The sequence below is a fragment of the Macaca mulatta genome, chromosome 14 (genome assembly GCF_049350105.2).
Source record: "Macaca mulatta isolate MMU2019108-1 chromosome 14, T2T-MMU8v2.0, whole genome shotgun sequence".
NCBI classification, from domain to species: Eukaryota; Metazoa; Chordata; class Mammalia; order Primates; family Cercopithecidae; genus Macaca; species Macaca mulatta.
In genome coordinates this window covers 45634846-45658926 of record NC_133419.1, presented here as the reverse complement: position 1 = coordinate 45658926, position 24081 = coordinate 45634846, and the positions used below count along the sequence as shown (strand labels likewise).

General features: G+C 45.4%; 1 protein-coding gene across 5 annotated transcripts in view; it reads left to right on the top strand.

Moving 5' to 3' along the window:
• NAV2 (neuron navigator 2) overlaps nt 1-24081 on the top strand; it is a 409147-nt gene that overhangs the window by 47647 nt on the left and 337419 nt on the right. The window contains exon 1 of one of the 5 annotated variants that reach the window (XM_077964834.1): nt 18757-19047. The exons of the other annotated variants lie outside the window; for them this stretch is intronic. Within the exon in view, the coding sequence (XP_077820960.1) occupies nt 18997-19047 (51 nt within the window). The 5' untranslated portion in view covers nt 18757-18996. Of the gene's footprint in view, nt 1-18756; nt 19048-24081 lie in introns of those variants that run through there. 5 annotated transcript variants of the gene reach the window in all.

The following is a 24081-nucleotide window of genomic DNA, read 5'->3' as shown; positions in this document are numbered from 1 at the left end:
ACATTATTGTGGAGAGATGTGGACAAAACACGAATAAACAAATGCAAAAATAAGTTTATTTCAGTGAGTGACAATACTATGAAGAAAGTAAAGTAGAATGATACGCTCAGGAGTGACAGGGGCAACTTTGGATGAGGGACTCAAGGAAGACCCTGAGCCCTCTGAGCACTCTGAGGCAGCAGCATGAAAACTGAACAATCCACCAGGTAAAGACCAGAGAGCCTGATCAGGCAGCACAATAGCCAACACAAAGGGTCCAGGTGAGGACATCCATGGCTTTTCAATCAACACAACAATGGCCAGTGTCACTGGAGCCTCATGAGTTAGTGGCTGGTTTCAGATTTATACCCAGCTACTGTAACCCCAACCGTGATGTCCACTCACGTAGCCATTTCCTAGGGGAGAGGGAGGAAGGGATGTCTAGAACTGCTTTGAGGACTAGCAGAAATTTCTGATTAAAGGACTAATCCTACCCTCATCCTCATCTCCACATTTAACCTACCATTGAGTTCTGTTGGTTCATGCTCCTGGTTTTCTCCTGAGTAAGTCCATTTCTTTTCACGTTCATTACCTTCACCCGGGTCCAAACCATCTGCCTCTTTCCTCTGGTCTACTGAACTTTGCCCATTCTCCACATTGTAGTCAGAATGGTCTTGTAAAACCTCAAATCTGGCTGAGTGCAGTGGCTCACGCCTGTAATCCTAGCACTTTGGGAGGCCAAGGGGGGCAGATCACCTGAGGTCAGGAGTTTAAGACTATCCTGGCTAACATGGTGAAACCTCGTCTCTACGAAAAATACAAAAATTAGCCAGGCGTAGTGGCACGTGCCTGTAATCCCAGCTACCTGGGAGGCTGAGGCAGGAGAATCACTGGAACCCGGGAGGCAGAGGCTGCAGTGAGCCAAGATTGCGCCACTGCACTCCAGCCTGGGAAACAGAATGAGACTCCATCTCAAAACAAACAAACAAACAAATGAAAGAAACCCTCAAATCTGATCATGTCAGACAAACCCACACACACATGCCAAATACTTCATGATTCCCCGTTGTTGTCAGCATAAAGATCCAAATCCCTACAATGATATGCAAAGCCCACTCTATGCAAATCCCCAAGTTCTTCTCTGGCATGTTTCCAGACATTTGTGGCTTCATTTTCCATGGCCACACAGGCTTTTTTCCAGTTGTTGCAATATGCTGTATTAGTTCTGGCCTCAGGGCCTTTGCAGAAGCCTTGATGGCTTCTAATCTTCTGTTCTTCATGCACCTTGGCCTCAGCAATCTCTACTTGGGTCTCAGCATAGCTGTTACTTCAGCAGGGAAGTCTTCTTTTTTTTTTTTTTTTTGAGACAAAGTCTCACTCTGTTGCCAGGCTGGAGGTGGTGGTGTGATCTTGGCTTATTACAGCCTCCACCTCCTGGGTTCAAGCAATTCTCCTGCCTCAGCCTCCTGAGTAGCTGGGATTACAGGCGCACACCAACACGCCCAGCTAATTTTTGTATTTTTAGTAGAGACGGGGTTTCCCCATGTTGGCCAGGATGGTCTCAATCTCTTGACCTTGCAATCCACCTGCCTCGGCCTCCCAAAGTGCTAGGATTACACGCATGAGTCACCACGCCCAGCCAGGGAAGTCTTTTTTATTCCTCAACATCAATCTACTACATAGGGCCTTTTGGTTACCTGTCCCCAATAGCACTTCATATTTTCCTTCATACTTCTTAGCACACTTGTATTTACCTGTAATGTCTTCTTCCTGCACATGTCCATAAGCTCCAGGAGGGCAGGAACCTTGTCTGTCTGGTTCACTACTTTGTCCTCAGCACTTAAAAAGTATCTGGAGCACAGTAGATATGTGATATGTATTTGTTGGAGCAATGAAGGAATGAATGCTCACAAAGATCTTGGATCTTAAATGTTCCACTTGAATATGCTACTTGCTTTCAACAAAATGAAATAACAGGAGACTGTCTGTATTTTCTGTTCCATTTCTCTACCCTATAGAGATGGTGATTGATATCTGGAGTTTAAGAATAAGCATAGCATGCAAGAATTCTGGCAGATGAACAACCTGCTTAGAAAGTCTGTTCTTGCCTTTGACTATCAGAACAGTGTTATTTTCTTTGGCTCAAAGGAATCTAAGACTGTGTGTACTCAGGGAAATGGTGTAGACCCACGGTGTGGAGTCAGGGCCAGGGGTGAGACTCAAATAATAATCAAGTGAAAGAGGGTTGTGTGAAGCCTGGGGGCGACATTGCCTTTCTCAGTGGCTGCGGAATTAGAACATTCTCCCTTGTGTCAATGTGGAAGTGAATGAATTAGGCTCCGTTTTATGCTGTGCCTGGAAAAATACCAATGCCATACTCGCATAGTTTCTGAAAGCAAACCCCAAATGCCACTGTCTCAGCTCCATGGGAGACTGTTAAGGAAAAAAAGAGGCAACATTCACAGACTATGGGAAATATCACTGAAGTGGAAAAAGATTAGAGCTATGATTTTTTTTAATACCTTTTTTGAAGTTACACACCCCTTCGGAAATGTAACAAAAGCTATGAACCCTCCTTCCCCTTCACTGCCCTGCCCACTGCAAAACGTATGGCCATATAACATCTCTCTATCCATGGAGACCCCTCGTGTTAAAAATCTCAGTTAGTGGGTCTGACTGGAAATTGAGCAGAAGTAAGCTAATAAGAGATGGTCAGGAATCACCAGTTAGACAATGTTAAGTCTAAAGAATAAAATAGAAGTAGTGCTCTGTAATTAGATTTTTTCCATTCCTGAAGTTCTTCACTTTTTAGAACAAGTGGATTGGCACAGGATGAACATGTGCCTTAGTGAAATGATCAGACCTCTAGGGTCTTAGAGGAGGCATTCCTGGGGGAAATCAAGGTGACCAGCCACTCTCAGCACCTTCCTGGATTCCACCCTCCACAGTGATACATCCTCTAAAATGTAAGCGCCACAAGACTGAGATTTTAGTCTGTCTTGTTCACTGCTGGTCTCCAGGGTGTCTACCTCAGTGCTTAGCACTTAGTAGCTGCTCAATAAATATATGTGGAATTATGAATCAATTAGTCAATCTTGGATTGTCCCAGTTCCCAAAGCTTTTGTTCTGAGTTTATCAGGTTCCTTACTTTTTATTTATTTATTTTTTATTTATTTTCCTTACTTTTTATTTATTTTTTCAAGAACTAGTTCTTGAGTACTTCTTTGCCTTGCAATAGATCCTAATTGTTCTTAGGCAGAGAACAATGCCTAGTTGAAGATCTCCCGTTATACCTGAATTTAAATCTTGGTATTGCTGCTTGGAGGTGATGAAAGCCTCAGTTTCCTCAACTGTAGGTGAAGTGCAAAAATTAAATAAGGTCATGCCGTTAAAGCACTTAGTGTGGTGCTTGCCACACAGCTGTGTGTTGCTTTAATAAATATCAGGCATTTTTATTACCTGACTCTGCCATATAGTTCATAGCTTCCTTTGGGATCCTCTTCAATTTCTTTCTTTTTTAAAAATTTTATTTTAAGGTCAGGGGTACATGTGTAGGTTTGTTTGTTGCATAAGTAAACTTGTGTCATGGGGGTTTGTTGTACAGATTGTTTCACCACCCAGGTATTAAGCCTAGTACCCATTAGTTATTTTTCCTGATACTGTCTCTCCTCCCACCTTCTACCCACAGTTCTGAACCCAGAAACTAAATGTTGTTATTGATACAGCAAGTAAGTATAGCCTTCAGACAGTCCCAGCATGTTCAACCATGGCTGTATTTAAGGGTTAGAAACATTATGAATTTTCCCTTTCTTTCTATTTTTTTCATATTTATAATTTTAACTAATAAGCATGTATTTTATAATTAAATACTGTATAAGAAAAAGCATCGTAATGAAAACATGTGTTTATTTAATTGTACCAAATTCAGAGGTAAGAAACAAGAAAATTTTATTGTCCCTGGTCTGTAGAAACAATTCCAGACAACTGGGAGAACTCAATTTGTCCATTATGTCCCCAAATAAAAATGCTTCAACACAAACACCAAAACAGGAAGGGCATATTCCCAAGTAGACACAGATGTATTGTGCACACTAATAGATGGGGTGTTAAGAAACTTGAACCCCAGGCTTTGCTTTCTTATCAGTAAAATAGGAGAGACAAATGGAACATTTTTTCCTTACAGGTTGTTGGGAGAATGAATATGAAATACTTCCCATGTAAAAGTAAGCCTTCAGTACATTCTATTTTCTTTTCTTTTCTCACATAGCATCAGTGACATCATCATTCTTTATGTCATATGTGTGCATCTTGCATGGATGTGTATATAAATGTCTCCATTTGATGTCTAATCATCTCAAACTGGTCATGCCTAACCTGGAACTCTTGATTTCTCAAGCTCATCTCACAGACTGTTTCTCCCTTAGTCTTCTATGTCTTTGTCAGTGGCACCAACACTTGCCCAATTGTTCAAACTAAAAACTTAAGAGTCATCCTTCACTCCTTTCTTTCCCTCACACTCATATTCAGTTGCACATCTTCGCCAATCTATTTCAAACTTGATCCCTCTTCACCACACTCACTGCTACCCTCCCAGACAACACTACCCTCCTCTCATTCCTGTGCAAGTGTCCTGGATCTGACCCCTCTGCCACCACCCTGGACCCTGCAGTCATCTCTCCATGGTGTAGCCAGAATATAGGCATTGACATATTTACATGAGGTTGTTCCACTTGTTTGCTTAAGACCCTCCAGTGACTTTTATTTCCAATGACTTCTGATAACACCGGAAATAACATTTAATGGCTTACTATTCTGTAGGTCTCTATATGAGGGATAAACAAACTTTTTTCTGTAAAAAGCCAGATAGTAAATATTTTAGGGTTTGTGGGCCAAATAGGAGTCTATCACATCATCATCTTCTTTTCCTCCTCCTCCTTCTTCCTCATCCTTCCTCCTCCTCCTCCTCATCCTGTCCTCCTCATCCTTTCCCCTCCCTCCCTCCCTCCCTTCCTTCTCTCCCTCCCTCCCTCCTTCCCTCCCTCCCTCCCCACTCCTCCATCTTCTTCCTCTTCCCGTTCCCCTCCCCCTCCCTCTGTCTCCTTCTCCTTCCAACCCTTTAAAAATGGAAAAACTGAAACTTGTCCTTAACTGATGGGCTTACAAAAACAGGCTGAGGACTGGATCTGGCCCCTGGGTGGCAGTTTGCTGACTCTTGCTTCATACAAGCTGGCCTGACCCTTCTCTCCTGCTCACATCTTCTTGCCCACTGCCTTGCTCACTGTGCTCTAACCTCGGTAGCTTGCTGGCTGTTTGGGGGCACACTGGTCACATTCTGCTCCGGGCTGGCACACTCCTGTTCCCTCTCCCCACAACGTTGCCTCTTCAGGTCTTCCATGTGGCTTGCTTCCTGCCTTTGTTTAAGCCTCTGCTTCAGAAGCTCTCCTTGGAGAAGCCTCTCTGAGCAGCCCCTCCAAAATGCTCTCCCTCCTCCACACCAGGGACATGCTATCCCTCAGAGGCCTGTCTCCCTAGGACTTACTATACCTTCACTTGCTTGTTTGTCGCCAATGCCAGCCTAGCATCAGCTCTTCCAGGGCAGGTGCCAGCTTTGTCTGTCTCATTCTTCAATCTCCCTCCGTATCACCCAGAATAGAACCTGGCACTTAGTGGTCATTCAAACAAATATTTGCTGGATACATTAATAAATATAAGGACAATTCTACCATGTGGCCAGCTGGTTTTCAACCCTTGCAGTGCTACTCATATGCAACAAGGCCCTCTTTTTAAATCCTCAGCCCTGTTGGCTCTGTGTAATGCAAAGAGGAATCAGATGAAGGTACCAAACAGTGCTCGGGGTGCCTATGGACTGTGAGAGGCCAGTTCTATATGCTGTCATGGTCTGAAGGATGAATCTAAGTGTGAACATGGCGATGGCGGTAGAGGGGAGCTTAGCCAGGCTTTGATGTGAGGGGAACTGTCCAGCTCTCAGGAAGCTGATGTCATTCGAGCATCCCTGGACAATAAGTGCTGAGTGGAGTCAATGCTGATGTCTCTTAAGGAGGGAGTGAAGTAGCTCTCAGAGCCAGAAGAGTGCCGAGATAAACTGTCCTTCCCAGGAACACACAGCAGAGCCAGCCTGAAAGCCAGTTGGTGTGGATAGGGACTGGATGGTGCTTATCAGTCCTGGATGGATCATGGTGTGAAAAGCTGGGAGTTCTGGAGCCACTTCATGGAGCATGGTGCCTCTCAGCTCCAGGTGTGAACCTTCTACCCTGGGATCTCCTTCTATAGGCTGCTTGGGATTGGCAACCAGAGGGATGCATCTGGAGCAGCCAGCTACACCTTCCTTCCACCTCCTTCTCCCACCCTGCTTTGCTATAGTCCAGAGGCCTCAGGAGAAATGAGCTTGGATTTGGGTCACTGCAAAAGAGAGCCTGGGCCCATTCCTAGGGCAATCATAAAAGGTTCCTTGGGGGGTGGACTGCAGGGGATGATCCTGTGGAAGGCTCCAGGAGTACTTAGTACGCTACATCCTTGAGTTTTGGCTCATAGTCAGACAATGAGTCTTGGCTGAACCTGAGGTCCCAGGATGGGATGGACTGGGCAGTGCGCCAGGCTATAAACTGACTCATGCACCAGGCAGGGACTGGACCAGCCTTGGCCCAGGAACCAGGTCAGGGAATGAAAAGATATAAGAATCTCTTCCTCGGACTTCCCTTAGGATAGAAATTGGGGTGTATAGATCAGGGTAGCCTGTACATATCCAGATTTGGGAATTTTATGTCCTAGATCATGAGTGTAGCTCTTGATTTTAGTAAATAAGACAGCTATATATAACAGGAGGGAAAATGCAGTGGTTGTACATGTCAAACTTCATCACACCCATGTCTCAGGAGCCCAAGGCAGGAGGTCAGATGGTCTGGGATCTAATCATGGGTCTGCACTGTGACCTTGAACCAATCACTTGACCTTTCTGGGCTTTAGTGTTTTCTCCTACACAATTATAATGGTAAACCCTGATGTTGTCACCTCACTGAATTATTAGGATCAAATGAGAGAATAATGAAAGTCCTTGCAAAGTTAAAAATGCTCTAGCCGTGTATAACTTGATCCCTAGTCAAGTTATATAAAGCAATAATACCAATAGGAACAATAAACATTCAATGATCACTGATCATTTGCCAGGCACTGTGCCCCGTGTTCACATGCATATCTCACATGGTCCCCACAGCAATCTTGAGAGACAGTCATCATTATAATCCACATGTGCAGATGAGAGAGCAGGACATGAAAAATTTAAATAATTTGCCCCAAGTCACATAGCTTTCCAGGGAAGACCAGATCTTGAATTCAAGCAGCTTGTCTCTGGAGGATGCACTCAGACCCTGAGGGCCTGTAGTGCAGATCTCCAGGCTCCCAGCCCAGCCCCCTAGGCTTCCTTTGGGAAGATAACCACGAGTCTGTCCAGTGAAAACAGACCCATGTCTATCTCTTCTCTGCAGACGGGCTTGATCCCTGCCAACTGCAGAGAAGCTGCGGAGCCTGAGCAGAGCCTGATGTTTACCAGCTCTAAGAGCTAAGGGTTCCAGCTGGGATGGCAAATCCTCAGCAATCCTGGGAAATAGGGAGAGATGCCAGGGCACAGGGTCTCCTCCAGGTTATGAAGAGCAGACGCATGTGGTTGGAACTTCTTCATCCAGGATGGGCGTCCTGCACGCATGTTGAGTGGCTCTCAGAAAAACATTTCCTTGAGAAAGCAGAGACAGGGAGGCAATCTCTGAAGGGCAGGCTGTTTTTTTCCGTGTTCTCATCAGGAAGGAGAGAAGAAAAAGCAGTTAGCACTTCCTCTCTGCAGCCCTTTCTCTGCTTCACAGCAGCACAGCCCCATGGTGCTGTTTGCTCTGCTTGCCTAATATCAGTCAGTGAAGTAGAGTTTGATGAGTTCAGTCAACAGAAGGTAGCTGATAAGGGCTTCTGAGCACCCCTCCGAGAATGCCTGAGGAGCCTTTTCAAGGATGGACTGGTGTGGCCAAAGGACGGAAAAGAGGTAGAAGAAGTATTGAAAGAACCATGGCCTTTGTCCTGGCCTAGAGAAGATTCAGGAAGCCTTAGCACTTGTCCTCAAATATCCAAAGGGCTGTCTTGAGGCAGGCTAGTTCTGTGTGAACTCCATGGGGTAGAGGAGGGATGGCAGGGACTAGTCTAAGGAAAAATGCAGAAACGCACAGAAGCTTAGGTCCCAGGCTATGCAGTCTGACAGGCCTGTGTTGCAATTCCAGCCACGCTATTTATAAGCTGTGTGACAATTAGCAATTTGTTTCATACTTGTATACCTCCATTGTACTGTAAAATGCTGGTGGTACCATATTCAAAGGTTTATTGTGAGGACTGAAGATGGTGATTTATATAAAGCACTTAGATAGTGCCTAGGACAGGTATGTAAATAATAAATGCTAGCAATTTTTATCAGAAAAAGTGGTAAAAACTTTGGACACCTCGCCCCCACCTCCATAGGACAGTGGAGTCTGAGCAGAGAAAGGAGTTCCCCTCCAATTTTGCCCCCATGTGAAGGGCCAATCCCATTGTTGTTCTTACCTATCTGCTCCTTGCTGGAAGGTTGGAGATTTATCATCAGTAGAGCCGTTCTTCAAATCTTGGCTTTGTGTCAGGAGCCAGCTACACGTTCTGAGTGACTGGCTTTTGGGTTGTGACTCTGCAGGAGGCTGCCTGATAGAAGCCAGATTCTGTATAGCAGGGGTCCTCAGCCCACAGGCCATGGACTGGTACCAGTATATGGACTGTTAGGAACCTAGCCGCACAGGAGAAGGTAAGCATCAGGTGAGCGAGCGAAGTTTCATCTGTACTTACAGTTGCTCCCCATTGCTCACCTTACTGCCTGAGCTCTGCCTCAGGTCAGATCAGTAGCAGCATCAGGTTTTCATAGGAGCATGCAACCTAGATCCCTCATGTGCATAGTTTACAATAGGGTTCTTATTACAAGTATCTAATGCCTGATGATCTGTCACTGTCTCCCATCACCCCCAGATGGGACGATTTAGTTGCAGGAGAACAAGCTCAGGGCTCCCACTGATTCTACATTATGATGAGTTGTATAATTATTTCATTATATATTATAATGTAATAGAAATAAAGTGCACAATAAATGTAATGCACTTGAATGATCCCAAAACCATCCCCTGCCCCCCGGGTCCATGGAAAACTTGTCCTCCACAAAACTGATCCCTGGTGCCAAAAACGTTGGGCACCACAGGTGTATAGGACACAAGGACTAGGGTGGAAGTGTCGAAGGTCTCTAGTCATGGTTCTGTTGGAGCCCCAGGGCCTCTTCCTCTCCCCACTTGTATCCTGTAGTCCTTGGGTTGATCTTTGTAATGGTAGAAACTCAGGCTTAAGTCTCGTGGTGCAGTCTCAAGATTAAGTAGGGAAATCTAGAGGTGGCTTCAGGTGGCATCTGAGGGTTGCTTTGAATGTTGCTGCGATGGGGAGCTTTCTGGGAAGATACAAGCCAGATTCCGCCTCATGGGAGACATATCCTGAATTAGATTCCTCGGCATAGTACCTTGAGAAATGCTCTACCTACAGGGTTCTGTAGTCAAATAAATTTGGAAAATACTCCATTTCTAATTTTCTTCCTGGAGATCCTGAATGCTCACTCTCATATTTACACTCCTAGAAGTCTTGCAGTTAAGACGCATATGTAAGGTTGTTGAAACAGCTAAACTTTGTTTCACACCAATTAATTTTGGGAAATTGGTTTTTAGGAATTCACAGTTTTCCAAGTGCTTTCACATGTAGTATCTCACCCGATTTTCAAGACAACCTTGAGAGATAAGCATGGTCATACCCATTTTACAGAAGAGAAGGTTGAGATGGAGAGAGGTTTATAACTTGCCCCAGGTCACAGAGCTATTTAAAACACTATCTATGATTGCATGGACTGAGAAAGAATTTGGTACATTCAATGAGAAATTTACTAGTAATAACACTAATCATCAAAAACAAACAAACAAACAAACAAAAAAGACAAGAAAAAAACCCCACTAACTAGGAATGCCACATGTTATTTGTCAAAACCTTTCAGTTAGTTTACCTACTATTTTTGTTCTAAGGGAAACAAAAGAGTTAACTGAAAGGTTTTGTACAGTTGACTATATTTATATATATTTATATTATGAATTTATTGATGACTCTTAGGTTCTCATTATGATTATGAGGTTACCACACAGTGAGACAGAACAGCACAGGTTAAGAATGTGGATTTTGTAGCCAAACAGGGTTTAAATCCACGCTGTATCACTTACTAGCTGTGTGACCTTAAGCTAGCTATTTAACTTGTTTGTTCCTGTTTTCCCGTCTGTAAAATGTAATTTTCAAACCTATATTGTTACATCCTATGATAAGTCAGTAAGATATACTTTTATGTATATAGTACCAGGCACCATTCTGAGAAGTACATGGAAGTATTAGCTATAGTTGCTGCTACCATTGCTTTTGCTAATAATAACATTATTGTGTAAAGTCCACTTGTCTTGGGAACCTATAAGGAGGGTATTTGGATAGGAGCTAATAGGTCTAAGGCCTAGTGTGAACCTCTCATTAAGCAACTTTGGACAGCTCATTCAACCTCTTTGTGCTTCAGTGTCCTTCTCAGGAAAATGGGACCATGCCAGCCATTCAGCTTAGTTCACAGAGCGGTTCTAAGAATAATTGCCAGGATAACTGATGTGAAAGTGTTTTTGAAAAACATAAAACCAGGTTATCATGAGTTCTTGATGTTGGCATTTCATTGGAATATGACCAGGAAGGAAGCTGTGGAAAGGAACTGAGTTTGCTCTGGAGGACCTCCCTACTGGTTCTGCTCTACAATCTGAGAAATGCCCAGAACTGCTGAGGTCAATCAACAGCAGCAGTAATTACGACCAATGCAATGTCATGGACCTGCACAGAAGCCAAAAGCAAGTCATTAGCAGCAGCTGAAGTTTTCCTTTGCTAAACAATGGCACCTTCATTTTGGGATTTCCCAGGTTGTCTCTCTGGACTTTTGGATAGAGGGTGATTGCAAATACACTCTGTTTCTGCTGATGCACCTGTCCTCCCTCAACTCATGTTTGTGGACCAGACCCAGAGTGCCAGTATCCACCCCCACCCCAGTGGTGCTCACTGGAGACACCCTCTCCTGGGCTGGGTGAAGGAGGAAGCCCTGGAGTAGATTGTGTCCACCGTTGTGCGTGTGTGCTTGCAAACAACCATCTCCTGGGAGGATTAGGATGCCTAACAAAAATGGAGTTAGTTTACCTACTGTTTTTGTTCTAAGGGAAAGGTTTCCCAAGCCTCCCATCAGGTAATAATTTTTTAACCCACTTCAAGGCTATTTGTTTTCCTTTAATTGTTCAATCAGGTAGCATTTAGCAACCACATTCCCTACAGCAAAAGGGTTATTAGGGAGGCACTCAGTTCCTCAATAGTTCCCAGGAAACATAGACCACAGCCCTTTGGGAAAGACACTGCTTCTTAAATTGCTAACCTTAATTCCTAGTGACCAGAACTGGCCAAGAATGAAAGGGCTGATCCCACAGGGAAAATAAAGTAAACAAAACCACACCAACCCTCACCCTCACCAAACCACAACCACCGAAAACAAAACAAAACAAAAAACCAACAAACCAATGCAACCCAGTGAGAGTTTGAAGGCAACTCCTTTCTAAACTGTTTCTCTGAATCATTCAAACACAAAACCAGAACAGAGGACAAAAGTTAGAAGCCATTGAACTTTTAAAAGTGCTTTAGCAATAGCTATCCATATTTCTGTGCCCACAGTTCTGTGGCAGGAATTTTTTTTAAGTTAAAAAAAATTTTTGTTTCACCTTAATGAACCCCTAACCCACCTGAGTAGACTAGGTATGCCTAAAATTAGTCTTTAAGGTACTTCCCAAAATGATCACAGGTCCCCATGCCCTGACCCTAGAGGTGCAGCTCCTGGGAGGGTGGGAGGAGGGAGGTCGAGCAGCACGGAGGCCCCTCAAAGGGGGTGAGAGGTCTCCCAAAGATTGCACAATTTCAACCCTTATCTGCTGCATTGAGGCAGTGGGTGGGGAGGGGGTTGGAGAAGGAGTCCTCAGGCCCGGATGTTGAACAGAGCAAATAAATGCCAGGGGCACCTGGCAACCCTTGGATTTGTGGGAATCATACGTCTGCTCTTGGGATATGTGCCCTGGGTTACTTGGGACCAGTTTGTCTGCTTGAATAAGTAAAAAACCACTTACCCTGGAGCTTTCAAATTAGTCTTCAATTATTCATTCATTCATCCTGAAACTTATTTTTTACCCTGAGTGCCTTCTATGTTTCACAGTGTTTTGAGGGCTATGGAGAGAAATGACACATAATCTTCGCTCTCCAAAAGCTCTCCTTCTGGTAATATTTAAAAGAAAATGTCAAGTACATATCCAGATTCCTAGCAAACAAGTGAATCTTTAGCCTGGTGAGGGCATCATGAATTTCTGATTTCTTCCTGAGGTCTCACCCAAGATGCCTTTGTGCCTAGTATTTCTGGCTTCCTGTTTCAGTGCAGTTTATTTTCATTACATTTTTGATGGTACAGTGGAAACGGGTCTATATAGGGGACTCAGATTCTTCTGGAAAATTAGGGAGTAGGATGGGATGATCTTTAAATTCCCTATAGCCCTGACACTGAATCTGTTAATTCTATTAATTATACCAATGATAAGCCAAGTACTATTCTGAGTATACAAAGATGAATAAAATAGAGTACCTGTTCCTAAGCAACTTATAATCCAGTTGTAATAATATTAATGTCATTGCTGACATCCGTAACAATGAATGAAATGTACCCCTCCCCTACTATAAGAGGAATTATACTGTTATAAAGACCATAGAGCAGATAGAAGCAAAGTACTAAGAGTATATACACACTTCCCATGAGTGGAAAGGATCTGAGAATTCACTAGCAGTTAGTTTTGCTCTGAGTCTTGACAGATCAACATGATATCAACTGGTAGAGAATGGAAGGAAAAACATTCCATGCTGAGGGAACAGCCTGAGCAAAGGCATGGAGGTGTGATCATGCATGACCTACTCCAGAAGAGTAGGCAGCCCACAGGGACTTTGGGAGGGGTGATAGGAGACACTACACCTAGAAATTCTTGACCCTCACCTGACCCCCACCATTAGAAGGAAGAAAGTATCTGAGTTGTGGGGGGAGCCAGGAAGTGACAAATTAACCCTGTCAAGGGAACATAATAAATGCAGTGGCATTTAGTATATGCAATGCGGAGATCCCTTTACATAATTCTTTATCTCAAGAAAAAAGAAAAGGGAAGAGAGGAGGGAGAGAAATCCTTTGCTAGCCCAACCCAGCCCTTTCTGGGGGCGTATTCATTCATTCGTAGGCTTGTCAGTGTGACATTGTGTCTGCCCTCCTGAAAGCCATACGTCTTACTTTCAAACCCTCCAACAGCCTTCAACCCCCTGCAGACCCCAGTGTTCCAAGGCTGACCTTTTGGTAGGAGGCTTACTCCCCTCCAAGGCTGGTGGAGGGGAGATGGCACCTCTTGTGCTCAGGCCTTCCTTGTTGCTGACTTGTGGACAGGAGTCCTTTCTTCTCTAGGAAGGATTAGTACTTTTCTTAAATTCGACTCTCAAGTTCTGAAAAGCCTACCAGCTGTGTACTTCCACAAGCCTTTTATTTTAATTTTTATATATCTTCTTCTTTTCTTTCCAAGGTCTCTGGGTACCCCCAGAGAAGGAAGGAGACTTGAAGTCTTTAAGCTACTTGCAAAAATGTCTGCACACAGTTTGCCTTCATTATGCCAGAGATGGCATTTCTGGGGTTTCATTTCCTGCATGTAATATGACAGCAATGCAGACAACTGCAGATATAGGGGACCAGGCAGGGAGGCCTGAGTTTTACTCCTGTTTGGTGGCTTTCAAGTCAGATGAAGAGGACCAATCACTCTCCCTCTCTGAGCCTTTATCTGCAAAATAGGAAAAAGGATCCTTTTCAGTATTGCTGTGATGAGTAAGTGAAAGGTGTCCTGTACCATGCTCAATAAATAGCCACTACTATGGCTAGGATTTTCATGTGACAGGCAATGTGAAGCTCTTCTGTGGTATTTTTATATTCAAGCCCAGCTATTTGGAAGCAAAATGGGCTTGCTCTGACAAGCTATCTAGCTCATTCCCTCCTCCCCATGGGGTGCCACACTGCTTCTGACCCTTCTTTTGTCATTCTAAGACCATGTAAAAGCTGACATCCCCCCATCGGCCTTGCCTCATGCGTGGGTAGAGTGGCGTCAGCCCACATCATGCATGGGAGCAGTCTAGAGAGCCTACTTTGTCTGAAGTTCTCCCGGCCGGCCCCCACCTTGTCTGAGCTTTTTCCCATTAGTCATCGCTTTGGCTGAAAGAGTGGAAGACCCCTGTTAAACTGAAGTACGTTATCTGGGAAACACATTAAGCCATTAACAGCTGGACACAAATTAGTTTATCAGACAGGGGCTGGGCTTGCAGAATTTAGGAGTGAGAAGGAACTTTATAGATCACCAGTTTCTTAGTGAAGAAAAGAAGGTCCACTGATGAGTAGCTCTTGCTCAAGGAAACACCAGTGGCACCTTTTGGGATGCCAGGCTTCAACCCTGCCTCCTGGCCTGATCTCCTCTTCATTCTGCCTTGATGAGCAAGATGGGCAGTCCAACTTTCATTCAGGAGATATTTGTCATGTGGCTGCCATAGCTGGGCAGGTGCTGAAAATTCAGAGAAGCATGGGAGGCAGACATGGGAGTGTTGAGTGATTGAACAATGTGGGACAGGCCTCTTGGATGGTGGGATGGGAAAGGTCTGGAACAGAGGACACCACTCAGTGACAGGCAGATCCAGACTCTGAGTGGTCAGCCCCACCAGGGGCTCCACAGTACCAGAACACTGGGGCCCTACCTCGTGGCTACCATGAGAGTTCAAGAATGGTCATGCTTAGGGAAATAGGCTAAGCTAGCAGTGAGGAGCTACCTGCCAGGGACAACACTGAATTGTCAGGCCCAGGGGATGGGTCAGAAAGCCATGAACTGAATAAAGAGGCCAACAGCTGGAAGGAACCAGACCGCACTTCAGGGCAGACCTTCACAAGCATTGTTCCAGGTGGTCAACACAGACTGATCTCTTTCCACTACTTCACATCAAAGGTCTTGGTGGAAGAGTATGGAAATGGAAGGAAGGAGAAAGGTGGTAGGAGAGGTTTGGTGGATGAGGAGGTTTTAAGAAGCTATTTCTGTCTCTGCAAATCTACAAGGTCCTGACACCTGTGAACTCACAGCCATTACCCTTTGGAACCACCCATACCATCATGCTGGTGACATCAGTCATCTTTTCCACTCACCTCTTCTTCTTTGGGTGCTCATACCCATCTCCAGCATGATTTCAACAGACATGTAATTGGTCTCCCTTCCTCCAGCCTCTATCTTTTTAAAGCTATCTTCTTGCTGTTCTTAGGTCTTCTTAAAATGGGAGCTTGGACAAATCATCCCCCTGATTTATAAGAATTAAGAACAGAGTCTCCTTTACAGCAATCTTGCTTGTCCCAGCCTACCAAATAACCCCATGTGAGGTGAACACACAGAACCTGCCATGAACTTTCACCCCTCTACGCCCTTGCACATGCTATTCCACCTTCCTGAGATGCTTCTCTCCTCTTGTCAAACCTGCCAGAAGCAGGTCAGCATCACCTCTGTGAAGTCCTTCCATGCTCCCCAGCCTTGTGCATTGTTCTTTTCTTTTTTCTTTTTGCAGAGTTTGCAGAGGTCTTACTCTGTTGCTCAGGCTGGAGTACAGTGGAACCATCGTAGCTCATTGTAGCCTCGAACTCCTGGGCACAAATGATCCTCCCACCTTAGCCTTCCAAGTAGCTGGGACTAAGGCATGTATAGTCACGCCTGGCTACTTTTTTAAATTTTTTGTCTAGACAAGGTCTTACTATGTTGTTCAGTCTGGTCTTGAACTCCTAGACTCAGCAATCCTCACACCTTGGCCTCCCAAAGTGCCAGTATTACAGGTGTGAGCTACTGCACTCAGCCAGTTTTTTTCTTTATGACCCAGCTGTACACTATACAGCCCTCTTTTGTAGCACCTGTTTCATTACATTGAAACTGTTGGTGTATTTGTCCATTTTCTTACTAGACTGTGTGTGTGCATGGTAGGGACACACACACAGACACATACCCCAGAAAAGGAATCCTCCCTGACTCTCAACACCCTGGGCAAAGCTGGGTAAATGTATCATGGTAGATGCTCAAGGAGTGTTTGCTAAATGAGCTAGAATACCTATGACCTAAGGTGTGCGAGATCTGAAGGGAAAGGTCACAGGCTTTATTGTCTTTAATTAAAGCTGAGGCTGGTACATTCTGTATCTCCCTCCACACCATCCCATCTCTCCTTGTACCATGAGTAGTATTTTTTCACCTTTTTCCAGCAAAGATTGAAAACTAGGAGCTCATTCAGTGACTTTCTGCAGATGTATAGTTCATAAATGTTGTGGCTATCCTAGAAAGTATAATGAACCTAATGATGTTTTTCCAGAAAATGTATAAATCCCTGATCTTGCAGCATTTTCACACAATCAGGATTTTGGATTCTTCTTCCACCCACTCAACTCCAAGGAACTCTTGGCTTTAAAAAACTGTGATAGAGATATCTTGTGTTTTGCTCTCTTAGCCAATAAGATTTGTCAAGCTTTATTTTTTGGGGAAAAAAACCGTTATTTTAGGATTTGTTTTCCAAATATATAAATATATTTTAATACAGAATATGCTTTTTCAAATGACATATGCTCTCTCATTTCTGATATGTTGTCCTAGCCTGTGCCCCTTCCCTTGAGACAGCAAATATTGCTGCCTCTGTTTCATTCTTCAGAAATACGTGTAGAGATGTACATAGAAGGGCCTCTTGTAGTCATTCAGTCTAAGTTAGGGCCTGAGGCAGGATGTGGAATCTGCTGCCTGGGTCTGGCTCAGTCCTAGCTGTAGAGGAAGCTGCATGGACTTACACTAGGACAATCATCAACACTCTTTCATTTGGGAAACATTTACTGAGCTCCCACTATGGGCCACACACTGTTCTGGGCACTGGGGAACAGCAGGGAAACAAGACAGAAAAGGTTGTTGGAATTTGTAGTCTAGTGGGACAAGGGAGAAAAGAAACAAGAATACAGGTTAGCTAAGTTAACTGAGAGGCAAAACAATGGCGACGAGACAACAGTAATGGAGTGGAAAAGAGTGTGGGAATGAGAAGGTTCGACATTAGAAGTCAGAAGTCCCCCTGAAGAGGTGACATTAGACACGAGACCATGGGCAAGTCTAGGGGGAAACAGTGCTCCAGGGAGAGGGACTATCATGTGCAGAGGTCCTGAGGTAGGAATGATTTGGATGTGTTTGAGATAAAGAAAGATGGCCACTGTTGCTGCAACATAGCCGGCCAGGGACAGAGGGTGGGAGACCAGGTTGCAGGTCATAGAAGAGAGCTGGGATTTTTAAACTCTGAAAGGAAATCAAGTCCTGAAAGGTTTAGGCAGGGTGACAGGTTGATCTAATTGGCATGTTTTAAAGATTAGGATGAAAAAGATTAGGACCAGTTTTATCACCTTTCCTCATTATGAACAGTTTTGACTACGGAAATGAATACATAATAAGGCAATCCATGATTTCTCATTATAACTCTCTACCAGTCGGGGACAGCCAGGATTCCCATCCTAGGATGTCATGGCTGCCCAAATCAGAAACAAGCTCCAAGGTCTGGGTGGATAGTGCCATCTTGCCTTGGGGAGCTGAAGGATTCTTGAGCCTTTTCAGGATACCGAAAGTTGCTGGGGACCCCTGGAGGGTCACTGCCAGATAAGAGGAGGCTGGACCCAGGACAAGAGTTGGGCAGAAAGGTGGGGAGATCCCAGTCCTCAAAGGAAGGCACCCGGGGTCTGTGGCAGGTGGAGCAGGCAGAAGAGGAAACAAAGGCCACAGGCTGCCTCCTCTGTCGCTGCCTGACCCCTCCTCCTCTCCAGAGGGCCTTGAATGGCCTTTCTCCAGCAGCGGCCAGACCAGGTGTGTTTGGAAATACCTAAACTCTGTCCTTCACGTGGCAGGAAATAAATGTTGCTGGGGACGCAGCGTGTGGGCTGGGGTGGGGTGTGTGTGTGTGTGTGTGTGTGTGAGATTAGGGTTGCGGGGGTCAGAAATGCATCCATCCTGCAGCCATAGTTCCAGCTGCTCCAGGGGGAGGCGGCTCTGCCAACTTGCGTGAGTTCGGTGCAGAAAGAAAATGCGGAGGGAGATGAGCGCGCATAGTGAGGCGCCCGCTGATGTCTGGGCTAAGAACCCATGGGGACCCGGGAGCCACGAACTGCGCTCCACAGCCCCTTCCCCCTGCCTCACCCCTACCCATCTTCTGCCCAAGGCTCTCCCTACTACCCACGCCCTCCCCGAAATAGTTAAGTATCCTCCCACCAACTCCGACCATCTTTCTCCCTTCACGCCCACCCGCGGCAGTGGCGAAAGGCCCACTGAAGCGCCGGGGGCCACGCGGAGCGCCCCGCGGGCCAGCTAGGGGGCGGGGATCTCACCAGCCTCAGACCCCCCCCTCCGCCCCCGGCCGCCGCGGCCCCAGCGGCCTCCGCGCTGCGAAGAGCGGGCGCTTGGACACAGGGGGAGTTGTTTGATTTGGCGGAGGCGGGGAGGCCGGCGGGGAGCGAGCGAGGGAGGCACGAGAGCCGGGCAGCGCGGGCGGGCGCCGGGCTCCTGGGTAGGGTCCCCGCGCGCAGCAGCGGCCCCGGGGCGGGGGCGAGGCGGCTGCGGGCGCCGGGGATGCCTGGAGGGGCCGCGGCCAAGAGACCCGGGACTGGACGGCCAGACCTGCCGGGCGCGCGGGCAGGTGCTTCGGCTTTTTTTTTTTTTCCCCCTCCTCCTTTTTCCTCTGCCCCTTCCTTCCTCGCCCTGAAGTAAGATGAGCGTGATGCTGTGGCGCTGGGAACAGAATAACACCACCATGAAGCTGGTAAGGGTGGATTGCAGACCGCACCCCCTGGGCGCTGCTCTACTTTTTAATCCCCCACCCCACCCCCCATCCCCTTTAGGAACTGGCCCGGATGGTGGAAAGCCCCTGAAATGCATTCCGCACTTGGTATTTCCCTTATTGTTTTGAAGCTAGATCTCAGGGGAGGTGTGTGTGTTTAAACCAGGAAAGTCGATGTGTGTATGTCTGTGGTTGTGAGTCATTGAAGGGAGGTGGGACTGGGCTGCATTATCTCTCCGTCCCTTCCACCTACGAATTCCTGGAGCTCTCTTGGGTTGCACACGCTGGGATTGTCTCCTACGAGCAGGTCTGCGCCCTCACAGTCTGTCCCGGGACAGCGTGGTCCGCCTTCACCGAGCCCTCATTGTGTCTTGATACTTTGGGGTGCACATGGCTATTGATCTCTATTGCGGTTTGGCTTGTCTGTGGGGAATACATGAGCCCCGAGTGAGTGAGTATGCCCCGCGTCCTCCTCCCGCCTCTCACAATGCCTTAGTTCTCTTTCAAGCTTGCAAAGAACCATCCAGGGTGCAGGTACTTTTTCCCTCCTCCGTTTTCAAAAATAACCGCCTATCACTCCCCGGAGAGCTGAGAATAGCAGGATTTTCCTTGCTGCCCAAAGAAGCCTGAGTTGTTTCTCCATCCCAAAGAGGAAATGTGATCGGAAATCTCTGGGTTTTGCTTTTGTGAATTGTTTTTTTATCGGATAGTTTCAACTGGCGGGGACCATAATTCCCCCATTAAAGTCAGCCAGTGCTGTGGCCAAGTCGGTTAACCCCCTTGGATGTCAGTTTCCTTCTCAGTAAAATGGGGCAAGTTCCCACCTGGTAGAACTAGTGCCTGGATAAGAAATCGTATTTGTAGATTGCCTGGCATATAAAAAGGACTCAATAAGAAATAGGTGTGATTAATAAACTGGAATGTATGCTTGCTGGTGTGAGGTCTTTAAAGATGCTACCAAAAAAAAAAAAAAAAAAAAAAAAGAGAGAGAGAGAGAAAGTCACAGCAGCTGCATTGGATACCAAGATGCTAGATCAACCAAAGCTAGGTCTTCATATAATGAACTTATTTGTTGGAAAAATGGCACCTTGCTTTTCGTACTTCTTGTGTTATGTTTGGCCTGCCTAACTTTAAGCTACTATTTTACAACTTCGTTTAATGTGCTGTAACATTAGCAGACGTTATGCACCTTTGCTGTACTATGTCATGATTCCAGCTCCCTAATCCTTTCCTGGAATCTTTCTCCAACCAGACTGCTGTGGAAGAGGCCAGAGTTTCACATAATTTCTCTCCAAGCCATACCTGAGATGCCACTCTAACAGGCAGCATAGGAAAGCTGGGTTCTGATCTGAACTGCATAGGGTCAGATTGCCAAACCTAAATGCTTTCTTAAAAAGAAAAAAAAGAATGATTTGCCAGGCAGGGAGAACGTGGAGCCTCCCAGGGGATGGCTTCTGGAGCTTGGTGGCAGGTGGCCGTGGTAAGGGCTGGGATGTCTTCTCCACTCCGATATTGCTGCCCATTTAGTCTATGGAGGGAGCTTTCCTCAACCCGGGTCAGAGGTCAGCCTTTATTGGGTCTGTCTGAATCTTTAGACCTGTCTCACTTTTCCAATTAACTGTGAGGACCACCCAAGGTAGTTATGGTCCACCAAAGTACCCTTTCCCCATGAGGTGGAGGAGGGGCTAGAGGAGCTCAAGCAACTGGGAAGCCCTGAGGGTGTTGCAGTTTCTGTCCCGTGTATCCCACTGCCCCAGAGCCCAGGCAGGAAGAGGCATGACTGGGTCTTGGCATCCAGATAGCCTCAGATATCCTCAATGATGAGCCTCAGCTTTTCTGTGAATGCTAGGAACCATTGATACATCATTAGCTGAAATATCATTAGTTTGTTTTTTGTTCATGCACTTATTGATTGATCAATTTACCCTTTATTTGTTGTGTATTTTGTGCAGAGCACAGCCTTGGTGCCTGTGTTCATCATGAAAGATTTTGCTTGCAGATGATTCTTGCTTTGAATTCCAGCCTTGCCACTTACTAATTCCTGAATCAGTTTTCCTGTTTTGTAAAAGGCTGTTTTACAACTCTCTTTCCCCAGGTTGTGAAAAGATGAAATGACATAGGAACATGATCCAGCATAGAGTCTGAAGCATGTTTGTCTATTAAATGGGAACTATCATTATTTTCTTCAATGGTAAATGAGACATAATCTCTGTCCCCACTCTACGTTGTACTGTTGGGTGAATGGTTGTTCTTCTTATGGGCTCTGGGAAAACAAACCTTTCTTACCTTTGAATCATTAGTGGCCCTCAGCAGGAAGGACCTCCCTGGGAACATCTTGGAAGTCAATTGTGTGTGAATAACTGCTCCAGAATGGGGCCTGGGGCCAGAGGTGGGTGCCTGAACTTTTATCATTGATGCACTTCAATAAACATGAAATCAGTTAACCCACAGATTGAAAATTAATTGTTTTGTTTGAATAGTAAAATTAAAGGTCTTGTTTCATGTTCTATTTTAAGGCTAATTGGATCAAAAATAAGGCCCAGAGTAATTAGAGGCAAAACTTGCATCTTTATATGTTATCTCTGCAGGGGAATGTCAGAAATGCACCTGCCCACCTAGGAGAGAAGGCAGTAGCTGGTAGATCCTACATCTGTCCAAATCCCATCTGACAGGGTCACAGGCCTTTGATGAAAGTGAGAGGAGGTGACTGCCCAGGCCCAAAGCACCCACTGGGAGGGGATAAGCTTGGGGCACAGCCACAGAGCATACCGTGGGTGGTTCTGACATTCTTACCACCTTCCCTCCCCACCCTAGTTCCCTTCTTTTAGGTTCTTTGGACTTAGGCAGAGCAAGGAGAAACAATAAGGACACTTCTGGAGCAGCTGGTATTATTTGAGGAGTGGTAGAGCCCAAGAATGGCAAGAGGAAGGGCACTGAGAGAGGCCCCTCTGGCAGCCTGTGCTAATGCACGGAGTGCGGGTAGTCCAGTCAGAGAGACCTGCAGCCAGAGCTCTGCACAGGAGCCACTGCCCTGTGACATGGGCCAGTTGCTTCACCTGTTTGACCTTTGGTTTTCTCATTGTAAGTGGAGACTGTAGCACCTCACAGAATTACAGTAAAAATTGGGGAAAAAAATGTATCCAGATTTGAGCTCAGGGTTCTGCAGTTAGTTATTGGGCAGTGAATGGTTGCTCTTATGTTGACAAGATGAACCAGTAGTGTGTGCATTTCTCCACGCACAGAGAAAAGACTCAACAGAAACATTCCCAAAAGTCAATAGTGCCAAGCTCTTGTGGGGGAAGTTACCAGGACTAGTTTTGTTGTTGTTGTTGTTGTTTTGGCTTATTTTTTATTTTTTGTTTATACTTTTCCTTATTTTCTAAATTTTGTACAATGCTCATATGTTACATTTATCATCAAGGAAAGATTTTTTAAAATTACTGCTAAAATCATATTAATAGCTAATGTGCTGAACCTTTACTTTGAGCTTTATGTGCATGATTCTATTTCATCTTCTCTACAATCCTCTGAAATAAAAACTGTTATTATCTCCATTATTCAGATAAGGAAATTAAGGCTCAGAGAGTTAAATGACTTGCCTAAGATTCCAGAGCTCGTAACTTTAAAAGGGCTGCTTTGTCTGATGGCAAAGGCTGTGCCTTGAACTGCTGTATCAGATACCCTGGATGCCTCCTAGTGCGCTGCAGAGCCTGCTGCTGAGGTGGGTCTGCGTGAGTGTGCAGTATAGACGCCTGTGCTCACTGCTGCAGTTCTCTCTGTGAGGGGCCTCTCTGTTCACTGCAATCCCCTCTTAGCCCCTTTGATCAGGGACATCCTGGGAGGGAGGTGGAGAAGAAAGTGGGGATGGGTTGAGTCATCACCCTTCAGCGTCTTGGAAAACACTTATGGGGGCTCTTCCTCAAAATGAAGGAGAACATGGCTCTGTATGAAGAATAATTGAGAATAATGATGATGAGGGAATGTGCCCCAGACCTTTGACCTTTCCCCAGAGAGGCATTGGTCAAAGACCCCCTGGGCCTGTCCGCAGCCTGGCTAACAAGCAGATTAAAAGAGGTCAGTGGGTTAAAGGGCTCTGTCTGCCTCCCTGTAGTTATATTGCTCCCTCCCAAAGGCCAGGATGCTGTGCGCCCTGCAGAGCTCCTGGGCTTCCAGGTGCTGTGTTTAAAAGACAAATGCTCCTTTAGCTTTTTTTTTTAATCCCTAACTTTATGGAGGCTTAATTGCCAAATAAAAATTGTATATATTTAAGCTGTACAATGTGATGATTTGATATATGCGTACATTATGAAATGATTCCCACTATCAAACTAATTAACACATCCATCAGCTTGCTTCAGCTCTTTACATGTATAGACTGATTCTCATCTTAACAACTTCTGTTTTTTTTCCTAACTAAAGCTCGTTAACACTCACATGAAAGTATTTTACCACCTTTGGCTAGAAAATAACAGTCATTTCCACTCTTAGGGACTTCTAGGACTTTCCCCTGCTTTCCACTAATTGTAACTGGCATAGATTTGACCATCTCCCAGGTACTGAAATCATGTCCATTTTCTACTAATTCCCCAAAATCTCAAGGGCAAGGAATTCCATTCTTTCCTTGAGAAAGCAGGTTGGAATATACAGGAATATTTCCATATGCATTTCAACTATGGGTAATGAACCATCATAGCCTTGATGTACTTTTCTGAATTGAAACCAAAGCATGTGAGGAAGGTTTTGACTTTGGTTAGTTACTAGGAAAATAAAGAAGGGAATATTGGGAGGAGAGGAGAGAAAGCCTCTGAAATTAGTAAGTGACTTCCTCTTAATGACATTTTGAGGTAACACATTTTCTTTCATTTGTGTGTTAATAGAGAAGTAGAGATTTATAATTGGTCCCTTTGGTGACCTGCCAGTGCTTACATTACTTATGCAATTGTTTTTGTGTGAAGCCAGGAAAAAAAATTGTTTTGTTTCTGGCTCCTGTAATATAATGCCAACCACCCAGAAGGC